Here is a 15522-nt window from a genome sequence, read left to right as displayed (position 1 = left end):
GTAAGAATTTGACTATTTCGGTGAACGTCTAACGGCTCTTCTGCCTCTGCAACGAAAAAAAAAACTGTTTGCTCGGATCGCTACTGGTTTGCAATGACATCAAACATTCATAAGTAGTGACGCGATGAATGTACCTTTGAAGTGTAAATTTGAGACTCGGTTCCTCTACTCGAATAATTCCGTGCACATGAAAGACTTGATCAAACAACATTTTCAAAATCTTTCTTCATTCGCATCTTTTATCGAAATATCTTTAAAATGAGCCATCTCAACGAAACATCCACTGATTATCGCCTACATTTTCGAATTACTTAAGGCCGAAAGCACACGAGCAATTTTGCGTTGATAGGATCAACAATTACGCTGTATTTTACATTGCCTAGCCTGTCGTGAATATCGAATTACAATGTAAAACGCAGCATAATTGTCGATCCATCAATTCATAATTGTTTGTATGCTTTCCACCTAAGTTTGCAATTTGCTCTGAAAATCTACCATCGAGAACTCACATCCCAAAGCCAAGTTTCAACTTTTTTCGTTTTATTATGACAGCAAGGACTGCATAGGGTAAATATAACAAAAAACGGGACGACAGCTTTTTTGTGGTGAAAGGTGAGAATGGTTCGATGTACTGCTCGAAAATTTTAAGTTTTTCTGGTTTTGATTTTTCGCCACCTGAAGTTGTTCCGGACATAATCTGAAAAGTGGTTTTTCGGGGTCTATGGAGCACTAGATCTGTTTGTAAACGTGTCTTTTTCGCAGTCCACAGATTCGACCAACCCTACCGGTTAACGTGTCTCATTAAAAGCGCGATTGCTAAAGGTGAGTGTATCTACCAACCTTGTCAGGAACCAACCAAACAAACATTTCTTGTGTGATTGGAATCTCATCTTTCATAATTGGAATATCTAGTGATCAAGCCCAAAGCAGTCCACAAAGTCTTGAAACCAATCTGTTAAAGATTCCTTAATCTGTTACTTCTTTTGTTAAAAATGTTGCTCGTTTAGTTTTCTGAAAATGATTTCTTTGTGTGCTCAGAAATTGTAATGGAGATTTCGTAGAAATCTCTTCCCATCCTGTTTACTAAAACCACCACCACTTGAATCTATTTCAATAATTTTATTTGATAAACAATTTTAATGCACTCAATTATCACGGCACAGTTAAGTTAACAACAATAATAAATTCTCCATATTATCACACAATTTCATTATCTTCTGTTCCTGAAAGCGAACATGGAACGCACACGCACAAATCAGTTCCTGTGTTCGCGTTTCTCTTCATGCTGCAATTTTGCAAACGATAAAAATACTTGCTCCAACGTCGTCTGACTCAATGAGTAATCTTCGATGTTAAACTTTAATTTTGCCTCTTCCATCAGACCAAACATGGCCGACCATTTTGCATTCGAATTTGGTATGAAATAAGTTAACAGGCCGGAATATTCTTCCCTATAAAATGAATATTGTATCAGTGACGCGACATTACGGATTCTTGGATGTGAGGTCATTACTGTAAATTTGCACCCGGAAAATTGCTTTCCACAAATTCTTTGAGTTCCTCAATCGTTACAGCTATATCTATTGGTTCAGCGATAGATCGGTTGGTCAAACTGTGAATTATAAAAAAAAGAATTAATTTTCGAATTACGACAGTTGAATCGCCAAAACAGCAACAGGATAGTCCAGATGCTTCAGTATGAATCAATTGAGTCTGAATTAAGGAGCGGGTTTTCGCATTTTTAGATTATTTTTTCAGTTCGATGAAACGTTTTATTGGTTTAGGATGGAAGGCCCGAAAATATGCTGTCTTACTGAGAACATTTAAAATTAAATTTTGATATGAAATGAGTAACAAAAGAAGTAGTCAAAGAATCGAGATAGTATCTAAGTATAGTTACAGAATTTACAGCGAGTTCACGTCAAAGAGAACCACTGGTTCCCGATTATCGTATACCATTAACGTTCATTACTTTCCAAGTGAAATCTCTGTCCATGTCTCAAGTTCAACGTAACCTATACTCAAATCAGTAGCTTCAGGATATTATTGGTCGAAAACTAGAGGCTGAACATTTCCAAACCGAAAAACTTTAATTCCGGGCTTTTAGTCCCGAAAAATGTAATGGCTCGACCAAAATAAGACAAAATTTTCAAAATACTTCGTTACTAGCATTTTCTATCATCTATCTATGCGACCGTGGCTCGACTACATTTTTGAATTATTGAACTTTTCAATTTGCTCTGTCCGAGCCAGGGCGAAGTTTCTTAGTTTCTCCAAACTTTTTTTTCATTTTATTTCGATAGCGTGGACTGTATACGAAAAAATGGGACGAAAATATATTTAAGCTTTTTTGGGAGAAGGTGAGAATGGATCAATGTACTGCTGTTCGAAAATTTTCAGTTTTTAATTTTTTGCCACCTGAAAATTGGTTTTTCAGGGTCTTAGGACCACTAGAACTTTTTCGAGTTCTGAAGAATCGTAGGGCCTATTTTTAGGAATGTAATTCTTAAAAATTCCCCAAAATTCCTAGATTCTAGAATTCCAAAATTTAAGATTTTTTTAAAAAGAAGTTTTAGGAAATTTGCGGAATTTTTAAGATTTTAATTCCTAGAAAAATGCTTTACATCTCATTTTGAATAAAGCGAAAGAGAAAATGTAGATAGAAGCAGACAGACAATACAAAATTTGATTGCTCTTCGTGTGCGAAGAATTTAAATTTAGTAGCACAAGGCTTGTTGATTAGAATGGAAATTCTGAAAATTCCTTTAAACTTCTTTAAGAATTTGTTGAAATTATTAGGAATTTTCAGAATTAAAATTCCCAATGATAGTGCACGTGCATTCAGTTGTGAATTTCTACGTTGAATTTACGAATCAATTTATTCTGGTGATGCGGTAAACATATTGGTGTAACACAAACTTCCCCCATGTTTTCTTTTTACCTTTTCACTCTAAATTTGTTAACAAAATGTCCGAAAACATCATCAACTTTGTTATTGTTTCTAAAGCCAATTGAGAGAAGAAGGCAAGTTTAGCATAGAACAGAAGGAAAACGCAAAAATGTTGTTTTTAAATAAAAAACAAATTAGAAAATTCCACAGCTAAGAAAACGGTTCCACCAAAATCACTTACCCATCGGATTCGCTGGTAGGTGGCCGCGAAAAATTGTTCTTTTTCACTTTGATCGACAGTGTGTATCCTTTCGAGAATTTATTCTTCAGATGCTGCACTGACCCAAGGCACTTGAATTCACCATTCACCATAATTGCTAAACGCGTACACAATGCTTCACATTCGTCCATGCTGTGCGATGTCAGCATAATGGATTTGCCACTTTTTCGAACCTTACATATCATGTCCCATAGCTGTCTTCGGGCACCTGGGTCCATGCCTTTCGTTTAGAATATAAGGAATAGAAAAAAAAACGCCGAGACTGCATTTCCATATCTTTCAGGCTTGATTTCCACTTACCAAAAAGTACTCCGTGTGAGAGACAAAATAGACTTTGTTTCCTTGACATATCGCTCTCTCACGACTCTCACACTGAGTACTTTTTGTTGAGTGGAAACCATACTTAACACTCGTAATGGAGATATAATTTACCGGTTGTGGGTTCGTCTAAATAAACAATGGCTGGATTTCCGACCAGAGCTATGGCAGTCGATAATTTCCTTTTATTGCCACCGCTGTACATTTTCACCCTTTTGTCGATGTGTTTGATAAAATTAAAATCGGCAGCCAAATTCAATACTATCGACCTTATGCGTCGATTTGGTATGCCACGCAGCAGACAGTACATGGTAAGGGTTTCTCTTCCAGTCATTTCACCAATTAGAGCGTCGAATTGCGGGCAATAGCCTATTGAATTGGAGACATTTAGTCAGCATGAACATGACCGATGTTTTAACGGTTAGCTTACCGATAATCTGATGCACTTTGTTCATGTCATTTTTTAAGCTTAATCCTCTCACCCATGCTTCTCCGTTCGATATTTTAACATCTCCAGTAAGCATCTTGAATGTCGTTGTCTTGCCGGCACCATTGACTCCCAGTAAACCAAAGCACTCAGAGCTACAAAACGAAGTCGATTAATTGATCTCATCGTTCAGAAAAAAACGCAAATGCAATGCTAACTGTTCAACAGCAATGGACATATCATGAACAGCCACAAATTTTCCATACAATTTGGTCACATTCATCAGTACCAGATTATGGTTCCGAATGTTCGTTTCGGACATGGATGTGACTCTGTTTTTCTCCTCAACCACATCGAAATCAATCGGTTCATCTGATACATCGCGGCTGAGCGTTGACGTGAAGAACCGTTTAATGGAGTAGATGGACGACGATACCAAACTGTATTCGGTCACGAGGAGAATGATAAAGAAAGCGATTCCGGTGCACGACATAAATAATAGATTTCGGCCGATGCCGAAGTTGTTCCACTTGAAGTAGTCATTATCTGAAGAAAATTAGGGAAACCCATCAATCGTCCGGATTATTTCTCAAAAAATTTGGAAAATAGTCTTCCGGAAAGCAGTCGCAATTTTCTTACCGCAACACGGTGCAGATGAGTTGAATAACGGTAGAATTTCGCACATGATCTCTTTGGTACAGCCCGGTATCACTTTGCATTGCATATCACAGATTTGATTGAACGATGTTATCATGTTGATATTTCCCAGCCCGTGGCTCAGTGCAAAGTGCGGGAATATCATAAAGATCCATGTCAGCAGCCTGGCCGTGTCCTGCAGATCGTACTGTTCCAATGACATTATGAAGACAATGAAAAAGCACGCCATTCCTGAAACCGAATTTGAAATTCAAAATCGACGAGCGTCTCGATTTGGAAGAGTTTTTCAACACGTTTTACCGGTAAATATGTAAATCATCGACAGCACCGAATATCCGTCGGCCGGATCTTTGAAAAATCTGGACGCAAACATTGTTACCGGCAAAATGGCCACGACGAATATCAGTAAAATGAAAAATATTCGACTCAGTTCTAATGCGGTGGACCAGCCTTCTTCTTGGAATCCAGCGAATGTGATGACCAGAAACAGAATCGTCACGATAAATGTGAAAATGTCCCACAGGAATGCCGTTACCCAGAAGGTCAAAACATTTGCGCCACTAACAAACTGCAACAGTTTGGATTTGACCGTCCGCTCCTATTGGTATGACAAGAATGGTTCATCAAGTTTCTATTGTCGATTAAATATGCATTGGACTCAATGGACCATACCTTAATATATGAGAGGACGTAAAATGATGCCACAAAAGCCATGGCAAAGCCAACATTAACAGCCAATTGAAAACCCATCGTACCACCCAGTTGCAATAGCTTCATCCTTGAATGTGACGAATAATTCAGCGGTTTGTTGAAAACGGTTATCGAATGGTCGACACCTAAATGACTCCGTAGCACCGCATTATGTACCAAGGACAACGAAAGCGGTGCCGTATGATACGGTTGATTGTTGAAATGTGCAACAATTCGAAGAGGATCTCTGATCGTGGCTCCAGCCAAATAGCGTGAATTCACACGCACTAACATCGATCGGGCAAGACGCAAAATGTACGCCTCGAAGTTCTCGCTTATTTTTTCGAATTCATGGATTTGATCGGTTTGCATTTGATTTTGATATTCGGCTGAGTACCTAAACGATTGGATGGCAATGATAATGTTGCTCGACCCTCTCATTTATGGTAGTGGTGATTGATTCTGCGGAGCGCAAACGGAACTGGTCTACAAAAGAGTCCAGTGTACCATAGACCCAGTAAAATCACTTTTCTGACTCTTCCAGACCGATTTCAGGTGTTGAAAAATCAAAAACAGAAGATTTTCGAATAGCGGAACATTGGAGAAAAGTGAAAAATTGACTTTGGTATGCGAAGTATCCAATTTGCTCGGAAAATCGACCATCGAGGACTTTGGTCACATACCAAAGCCAAGTTTTCACTTTTTCCAATTTTTTTCTGTTTATTGGTCTGCGCAGAGTAGAAATAACAAAACGGGACGAAAATATGCAAAAGCTGTTTGTGGTGGAGGTGATCCAATATCCACCAATACTCGAAAATTTTGAGTGATTTTTCACCACCAGAAAAGTGGTTTTTCAGAGCCTATCGACGAATAGAATTTTTTTGTGAACCGGTTTCATGCGTGTCCCAGAATATCAACCACCCCAAAAAGATGGGAAATGATTTACTTTGCAATCAACGAATCTTGATTAGCATTCGGATCAACCTCAAGAACGGTAACACTTTCCAAGTACCGTTGGATGCACACTTTCAGCGGTGGCAGTTCGTAGTACCAGGCTCTTGACCGTTCTGACAGTACGGTAATTGTAATGAACAGCACTGGAATGCAGATTTGTATCAACATCAGTAGCCAATTTCTCGCTGTTTGTAAGATTTTCTTCATGAAAAGAGCTCGGACTTGGTTTATAATCAATGGCACCCCGCTGAGAAGTGAAATGTCGGTAGCATAGTTTACTGGAAGTAAAAGTTTAGCAAGCATACGAAACGGATAATTCTATTGCAGTCGTACATGTTGTCTCGGAACCAAATTCACTGTCCGGTTTATTCGCCAGAGTTCCATTCATTTGAGGCGGTTCATCGTCTAGCTTTATAGTATCTGTACCCACTTTCATGAACACCTCCTCTAACGTCGTCAACGAAACACCATAGCTGTCCACGCCCAATTCGTTCGATCGGATTTCCAATTCACTGAATATTTTGCTGAACATGTGCGAACACTTGTCGGACAATTGATAGGACAGTTCCGTACCCACGTCACATTCCACTTTCACATCGGGCATATAGAGTTTCAGCAGAGACGTTATCTTCTCTGTGTCACAGTTTGGCTTCTTCACGCACACCAAATGATATCCGCAACCGAATTGCTTCTTCAGAAAGAATGATGATCCGACGCACTTCAAATTTCCTGACAAGTGTGAATGAATATAGCTTATAAATCGAAGGATATCTAAAACAAATTGCGGTTTTCATACCATTCGCCATAATAGCTATTCGATCACCCAGAATGTCGGCTTCGTCCATGAAATGTGTAGACAGCAAAACCGTTCTGCCTTTTTTCTGAGCTTTTAAAACATCCCACAAAGCTCGCCGAGCTTGCGGGTCCATTCCGGAAGTGGGTTCATCCAGAAGAACAACTTTTGATCCACCACAAAAAGCGACACAGACTGCCAGCTTCCGTTTCATCCCACCGGACAATGTCTTCGATTTTGCATTCCGTTTTGGTTCCAGATCGATGAGCTTGAGATATTTTTCCACCTCACGTTCCACGGCATCCTTATTCAGTCCTTTTAATCTGCTAAAGAACACAATGTGCTCCCTTACAGTCAGCTCATCAAACAAAATGTTGTGCTGCGGACACAGTCCTAAGGAACTGCGTACCCCACTGATGTCATGTCGAATGTCTTTTCCGTTAATCAATGCGGTACCACTTGACGGTGGAAACATTCCCGAAAGTAAGGACATTGTCGTCGTTTTGCCTAGAGAGATGAAGAGACTCAGCGTTGTAATTGAACCGTTTTTTTTTGTTTTTACGCACCAGCTCCGTTATGGCCAAGCAACACGGTGATGTCGTCATCAAACATATTTAGTGTGAGTCCATTAACAGCCACACGGTTGTTTGAATAGACTTTCCGTAGGTTACTTATGCGAATCCCAGAATTTCGACCGATCGGATCGTCTTCGATGAAATTCAAATTGCCGTGCATTTTCGGCGAGTCATTGATTCGAACGTATTCCGACTGACCGCACCAAAATACTCGCGTGAACGGAAAGTACCATGGCAACGGAACACCGTATTCGCCAGGAAAAATCTTCTCCACATACAACGCTATCATCAGATACAGAAGGGCGGCAATCAGTAGCGTAACCACAAGCAGACCGAGCGATAGATTGTCATCAACCGATACAGATCTGAAGAAATTGTTCCATTGTAATCCTTCGCTGCTTCCTTCCAATCGTATGATCAGCTGGAAACCGAAGGCCATAGCAGTGTTTGAAAACAAAGACATCAACAGTTTCTGGTACAATAATAATTGATCGTAGCTAGCGTACGTGAAAGAATAAACGGAATAGGAGAGAAACCATATCAGGCCACTGACCGCACTGGCGGTATTCGCTTTTGAGAAAAAGACACTTAACATGAAACAAAATGTCGTTGTTGCAATGCTAAGAGAATAAAGGAAACAAACGGTTTAACTGTTGCTTTGACGTACCATTCTAACGCAGAATAATACCTGTAGGTGAACAGGAACACCCACAAACACGTCCAATTGCTATAAGTAAAAATTGCCACGTCACTGTCTTTATACCATGGAACCTATGAATGTAATTATGGAAAATTGAAGCCTCAGGAATTGTGAACATTTAGGTCTTCAAAAATTGTTTAAAGTAAACTCAGGCCCTGAAAAACCGCATACCTTAAAGAGCATAACGATAAAGGATATTGATGTCCCCTGAAAGTAAAATAATCGAATTGACCTAATTTTCACAATTTGTTTTGAAATCACTAGTTATACCAATAAAATCATGGATCGCACGAACCAGCTCAACCTACGATAGATAAAAAAAAAATCAAAAATTTAGCATCCTGATCGTCAAAAATAATTCGTTTTTCTTCAACGAACCAATGAAGCCAATTAGCGAGGCCCATAATTTTCATGGCTTCTTTCAGTTGCTTTTCCTTTTCGATCGCAATAAATTTTACGGTTGTGGTGCAGGAGTAACTATTAACGGTCATGAAACATTGATTGTAAGAAATTTGTTTGTTAAATTCCGTAACGTTTTTCAGTGCTGCCATCAGGGTCTATTTTTGGAATTTTTTTCCAAAATTTCCAAAAAGTTGCCAAAAATTTCCAAAAACTGCCAACTTCCAAAAACCGAATTTTCAGTCATTTCGAACTGTTTTGGTAACTCCTGAGCTCAGCCTTGTGTTTTAGCCGGCTCTCAATGATTTTGTTTGATTATTGACGCTCTCTTATTAATTAATCATGCTCGACTTCATTTGAAAGCTGATAGTGTCAAGAATTAAACAAAATAATTGAGAGTCAGCTAAAACGCAAGGCTGAGTTCAGGAGTTGGCAAAACAGTTCGAAATGATGGAAAAATTCGGTTTTTGGACGTTCGCAGTTTTTGGAAATTTTTGGCAATTTTTTGGAAATTTTGGAAAAAATTTCCAAAAAAAATCCAAAAATAGGCTCTGGCTGCCATCACGCACTGCAAAGTTAGAGCTATGTTCTACCAGCCTATTTATTGGGATAGAACAGAACCGATAGAACATAGTTTTAACTTCGCAGAGCAGAGCGCATATTGCTCGAGTTATTTAAGATTTACTTTTGATGGCAGCACTGAAACAACTTACGGAATTTATGGAAGATCCCAAAATGAAAAACTTACACTAAACTGATCATAATTATTAAAGAGACCAATGTTTCCAACCCGGTCAGAAGAATATCTTCGATATATTCAGGGTATGGATATCGCTGAAATAAAACTTAGTTTTTAAGGACTGGACCGAAATTATCAGATTGCACTGAAAATTCAATGAAATAAGTCCAGTGCCGGACTGGCCCTATGGGCGTTCGGGCGATTCCCGAAGGGCCTTTTAATTTTTGCATGGATAAAAGGCAACGAAGGGCTTTTAAAAAAAAAAATCATACAATGCCCGAAGGGCTTTTTAGAGCCAATCCGGCACTGAATAAGTCTCTGCGACTTCCTGAAGAAATGACGAGTAGTTCAGGAGGTCGCCGATACTCACATCGTCACTACCAACCACAACTTACTTGCATCATTATTTCCGGCATCTTATTCGTTCCATTCGATTTCAAGAACAAGAACTGACTTGCAATGGCATTTTGAACAGCCAAAAATCCTTCACGAATATAACCAGATGGTATGCCGTCATCGGTATCGTTGGGATTGCGAGGGCCGAGTATTTGAAATCGCGGAAATAGTAGATTGGTTCGCCAGTTGTAAAGTATCGGATTGTCATAAACAGACGTTCTAAGTTCACTGGGAAAACGTATTGAATATTCCAGTTGCTTCGGCAGTGTTGCAGGAGATGATAGAAGCTGCAAGTGGGTGATGGTAGAATTTCGTTTCATAAATTAGACTAAATGTGAGAAATTCAGACCTCCGGATTATGAAATTCAAGTCCGACGAATAAATTTTGTTGTACTAAAGTTTTGCTCAGCTCTTTGGAACTATTTACACCCACCGCAGTCTGTAATTGTAATACATTGGATGCTCCTCTAAGAAGTTCATCCAAAATCGGTACGTTGGGTGTGTATACTATTCTCCAGTTAAGATTTGGTTGAAATGTAGTGTTTCCTATCGGAGCTCTGTACAAATGTTATTTTAACAGCGGGAGCCTGAATGTAAATATGAACAGGAAATTTTACTTCACTAATAGTCTATAATGTAGGCCTAGTCCACTTGGCTCAACTCCACCTCTAGAATTTATTTTAAAATTTCGGTTTATGGCTCTGACGATCGAAGGGAATCAACTCACCTCAATGAATCTAAACTTATATTTAATTGTGGAAAGTGGAACGGCTCTGCATGCACCACTGGATCCACCAGTCCGCGAATTAGAACTAATAATGCGCTAAAAAGTACAGGAACTAATAGTTGCACAATTGTTTGTGTTTTGTGACGATACTGCAACAGCCAGTTTTTCCACATCAGGAGACGAAATTTGTCCCAATTTGTTGCGGCCATTTTTGGTGTCGATCTTACTCTCTTGTGAAAATACTAAAGTGGCACCATTATGATACTTGTCTAGGGAAAAGTCAACAAAATTTCAATGAATTTTTTAAGTTGAAGTTTTTGATTGCATGACGAAACCGATAATTCAATACACGAGTCATGACTGTTAAAGTTTCACTTCAACAATAAAAAAAACTTTGTAGAGTTCAACGAATTTCCTCTATATTAAATTACTATCACAACCACCACCTTTAAATTCCCACGTTAATGCGGAGATTTCATAGTTAACCCACTTCGTTTCTGATAGATTTCATAGAATTCGGAAACGCAATTTTCACCAAGTTTCAACATTTTCTAGTCAAACGATAGACCATTAAAGTGGGAGAATCAAATTTTTTGCATTGACTTTAACATAACGATTTTTTTTAGAGAGTAAAGAGACTACCTACCCTTACTACTTACTCGCTACAACTAAAACATAAAAAAATGTGAAAAAAAAGTTTAAAACCAAAGTCATGACAACATCAACGTACAATTCTGTTGATGGAAATGTAGTCTGAATGGTCAAGGAGAAATAATGACCTCACTTACAGGTAAAATAATTGTTTGAGAGTATGAACTGTAATTAGATACCTTCCGAACACATGTTGTACATAATTCAACGTTCGGTTGGACGGTGAGTAGGAATTGTTTCATTAAAGTTTCATTGATACATCGATGAATGAAGCAATTCTGAAAAATAGTGACCACCTGATGTGGAAGCTATTGAGAAGGTCGCTGTAGACTCCGTTGGAAATGAAAATGTTCAATATCAAAAATTTCATGGACGGATAATTTTCACTTAAAACACTTTGGAATCTGTTACTTCTTTTGATGTAAACACTTCTAGTAGGCTTGTACAAAATCTTCTACTTCTTTAGTTTGAATGCTATATTTTGCTATGATCGATCACATTGTTAACCTGTTACTGACTGCAAGTATTATTATCGGGTCTATTACTTCTATCGATCAAAGTATCTTTAATCGGTTGATTTCAAATCTTGTGGGATTCCAGCAATGAACTACAGAAAATTCATTTTCGGATGAATTTTTGTATGGCCAGCAGAAAATGTACTAGATTTCCGACGGTTCATTGCTGGACTCCCAATGAACTACAGAAAATTCATTTTCGGATGAATTTTTGTATGGCCAGCAGAAAATGTACTAGATTTCCGACGGTTCATTGCTGGACTCCCTGTACTTAAATTTTTTAACATTCATTTTACTATAATGAAGGACAACATTACCCAGCCTTGTCTTTATTTTTGTGTTCATTATCGATAACAGATGAGTAGCCGTATGTGACAGGTTAATAAATGATGGAATTTGTTTTTGTACTGTCCGTTTGACAAGAGGATCGCCACGGTTCAGCAGGGGGCGCAGGGGGTTTTGAACATTTGTTTTTTACACGTTGGCACACGTGCTCTTGTCAGATTCAAGATTCTTTTTACGAAGGTTACGCTGATTATACTTTGTGAAAAAGGCCAATACCTTGCAAATATGTCACATCTTGGACAGAATTTGACACTGCAATATCTGCAACATGAAAAAACTAAATGTTCGAAACCCCCTGAAACCCCGTGCTTCCACCTACGTAATATACACAAACTAGGTGAGCCAATCTTAATTTATATCATAAAACAGTACAAAATGTTAAGAGGTCGGTAAAATTTAGATAGAAATAGCTCCAGCTGTTATACAGCTAAATACTTGTTTGTACTGGTAGAATAGTTACTCTAGCTGCCCTCAGGGTAAGACAGTAAGTTAACAAAGACAGGTGTTAGAAGAAAATTAACAAACTACGGAAGATAAACTTGTGGTGCATAAAATAATTCACATCCGTACTCGAAGTGAGAATCATTTGTTAGCAGGTTCTTGGTGCTGGAAGTGGGCTGGGCAAACATTAAAAAATAATCGGATTTTAACTCATTCTGTGAAACGGTAAATTTCCAAATTGTGCTTTCTACTGTTGATTTATTGGCCTAAAATGCATATGAAATGCACTCTAGCGACGCGAACGAGAAATTTGTTCTTTTTGTCGCTATGTATGCTATGTCTACAGTCGCGTTTTACTGGTAGAACTGTATAAGCAGTATTGTTTGTATGGACTACATGGACTAGCTGAAAATCAGCTGAAGAAAATTCCTATTTAAATTTAACTGACGTCCACTGTGTTTCATGATTGGATAGAAGAATTGAAAAACTTTAATTCGGAAACTACTTTGGAAGCAAGCCAGGCTTTTAGTTAATTACAAAAATTTATGAAAATAACGAGTATGATGCTAAAAAGCAATTTGATTTACACTAAAACTGTGTATCTGAATATCATCAACTTACTCAGAAAATTAAAAATTAATCGGTTAGAAACAGCTATATCTCCAAAAGTCAGTACTGTTTGATCTACAGAAAAATTGTTTGTTTACATGACCATAAATTAAATGTCATTCGACGTGGGCTAACAATAAATTAGGGTTGACGAACATATCATTAGGATATTGAAAATTCTAATTTAAATTTTAATGACCATTCATGCCATTGAATACCAAAAAAAAAAAAAATTACTTAGGGGTGTTATGTTGTAGATGTGGTAGAAGCACATCATATCTCCAGCGATTTTATCAAAAGTTTTAATAATAATTACTCATCGCTATCATGAAAAATCATTAAAGTTTTCACAATTTTACGAAGGATTTTGTAGGCGAGGAATAACGATATACATTTCCTGCTAAGTAGTTCAGACTTAATCGTGTTTAATTCTCCGTCACGTTGTTTATGATTCTGTAATCTTCGGGTAAACTCAACTACTACTCATAAATGCATATCGATATATTACTATCACGGAAACTGTTGATCCAAAACCTTTTACTGCATCAATAATATAAATAAATAAAAAGCCATAACGTTGCTGACTCATATTCCGAATCATTGTTCCAGCTATTTGCTCTTGAATTTTTTTTTTCTATTTCACTTTCAATGATTACACCACAAATGCCATAGTGCAATCACTATATAAAACCAACATAAGTAATTAAGTACAATTAGAAGTATACGTGCATGAAAAAGGAAACGTATGTACAGAGCAAACTTTACTGCCTTCGCAGTTCATTTAAGCAGTGTGATAATTGGGTGTTATTTGAAGAGTTCGAGTATTGATTCCGTTGCACAGCTCGGTTCTCACCGGCAATTCGATATAAATAGCAGACGTACAATAACGGTAGAATATGTTTGATAGACCTAAAACTAAACAGAGAATTAAAGAGGTAGACCTAAAACTAATCAGAGCTACCGGCTGTACTGTATTTTCTACCTTGCTATTATAAATACATTTATATATGAAAGACTATTTTCGTGAAATTTATTCTTGGGCATTCCTGAAATTCTTGAAAATGTTCGAAATTCATGAAATCAAGAATTTCTAGAATTTTCAAGAAATTAAATTGTTGATATTCTCTTGAAATTCTTGAAAATTCTAATTTTCCAAGAACTTCTATAATTTAAGAATTTTGGACAATTTGATAAAATTCTTGAAAATTCTAAAAAAAAAAAACAATTTCTGAATGTAGGCCCCTTATCTGTGTGGAGTGTCATGTTATTGAAATGCAAAAAACGCGTTCAAATATTTTTAGATGTAAATACAGTTTAACAACTAAAAACAAACCTTGCAGCTATGACGTCATATTACATCAGTACATTGCAATTAATTCACATTTTCTCACTGTAAAGCTGTTATACAATTTATACAAAATAGAAAAATCCGATCTCAGGCAAATTTTCTTTGACACTAATGCTGTCGGTAAATTAGAACTCTAAAAAAAATCACTAAAAGAACCAAAGCTTTTCACCGCAAGAATTTATAATAAAAATGACAACAACAATTTGACGAACAATCTTAGTGTTTCCTCCGTATATAGAATTGATTCAATGTCAAGGCAACAATATAGACTACTACTAAAACAAAAAATAATATTGGTCTCACTTCAAAAACATTAGTTTTCTATATAGTTTTTCAATTGTGCGCATGTTTGTTGAAAATATGTTATTTATTTATGCATAACGTAATGTATATATACACGATCATCGGTACATGAACGTTTTATTTATTATGAGAATCTATCGCTCGGCATTAATTATGCGTTTTTTTTATTAGTTATTTATGCGACCGAAAGATTTTCTTTAAATGCCATTTTAGGCATTAGATGTGCAATTGACGAGGTTACAGGTCGATTGAGACAATGTACATACATTGTTTGCCTAAAATAGGTATTTATTCAACTCACCATCATAATATTCGAAAATTACGAACTTTAAATGACTCTGTTGCATATAACGTTGTATAAATCTCCCTGCAAAATACTTTATTAAGGCTCACGACGTGTATTATCACACGCGGCCTGCGGCCTTGTGTCATAATTACACATTTAGAGCCTCATAAAGTACTTCATCGCACTCGATGTCATCAACAACCATTTCGATGCACGTGTCGAAATAGCAACAAAACTTTTAGTTTTCGACACTAAGTTTCAGAAAAGATTATCTTTTTATGAGCATGAGTAACTGACACATGAACGTAATTGTAATATCAAGGGAATACCATATTTTCGTTAACATAACGTAAAAGCGCTTAAAGCTTCCTTGATTAATAATAGAGCGTGTGGTTCACGTTCACACAAAGTAGAAAAGACGAGGGTAAGCAGACGATTTTTCAATGAGTGTCCTTTCCATTCATAACCAAACAGTGGTT

General features: G+C 37.3%; 1 protein-coding gene across 2 annotated transcripts; it reads right to left on the bottom strand.

The window, feature by feature from the left end:
* Positions 1-1099: 1099 nt before the first annotated feature.
* On the bottom strand, positions 1100-14641 carry LOC119067027 (ATP-binding cassette sub-family A member 3-like). 2 transcript variants are annotated; one of them, XM_037169759.1, is made up of 23 exons: positions 14440-14633; positions 10546-10814; positions 10436-10486; positions 10168-10375; positions 9818-10105; positions 9432-9517; positions 8663-8761; positions 8555-8588; positions 8456-8491; positions 8273-8355; positions 7576-8204; positions 7013-7516; positions 6550-6945; positions 6209-6494; positions 5245-5659; positions 4873-5170; positions 4555-4803; positions 4134-4461; positions 3919-4070; positions 3603-3857; positions 3132-3390; positions 1514-1612; positions 1100-1451 (listed from the first exon to the last, which is right to left on the bottom strand). In XM_037169759.1, exons 2-23 carry the CDS (start codon positions 10752-10754, stop codon positions 1256-1258), a joined length of 5160 nt encoding a protein of 1719 aa, XP_037025654.1. In that variant the 5' UTR covers positions 10755-10814; positions 14440-14633; the 3' UTR covers positions 1100-1255. The 2 variants fall into 2 exon arrangements, with proteins under 2 accessions (XP_037025654.1, XP_037025655.1); XM_037169760.1 differs by lacking the exons at positions 1100-1451; positions 1514-1612 and adding an exon at positions 2843-3001 and having other exon boundaries at positions 14440-14641.
* Between the last annotated feature and the right edge of the window lie 881 nt (positions 14642-15522).

The sequence above is a fragment of the Bradysia coprophila genome (assembly GCF_014529535.1).
Source record: "Bradysia coprophila strain Holo2 chromosome X unlocalized genomic scaffold, BU_Bcop_v1 contig_117, whole genome shotgun sequence".
Lineage (NCBI taxonomy): Eukaryota > Metazoa > Arthropoda > Insecta > Diptera > Sciaridae > Bradysia > Bradysia coprophila.
Note: the sequence above shows the minus strand (reverse complement) of the source record. Positions and strands in the feature narration are given on the sequence as shown.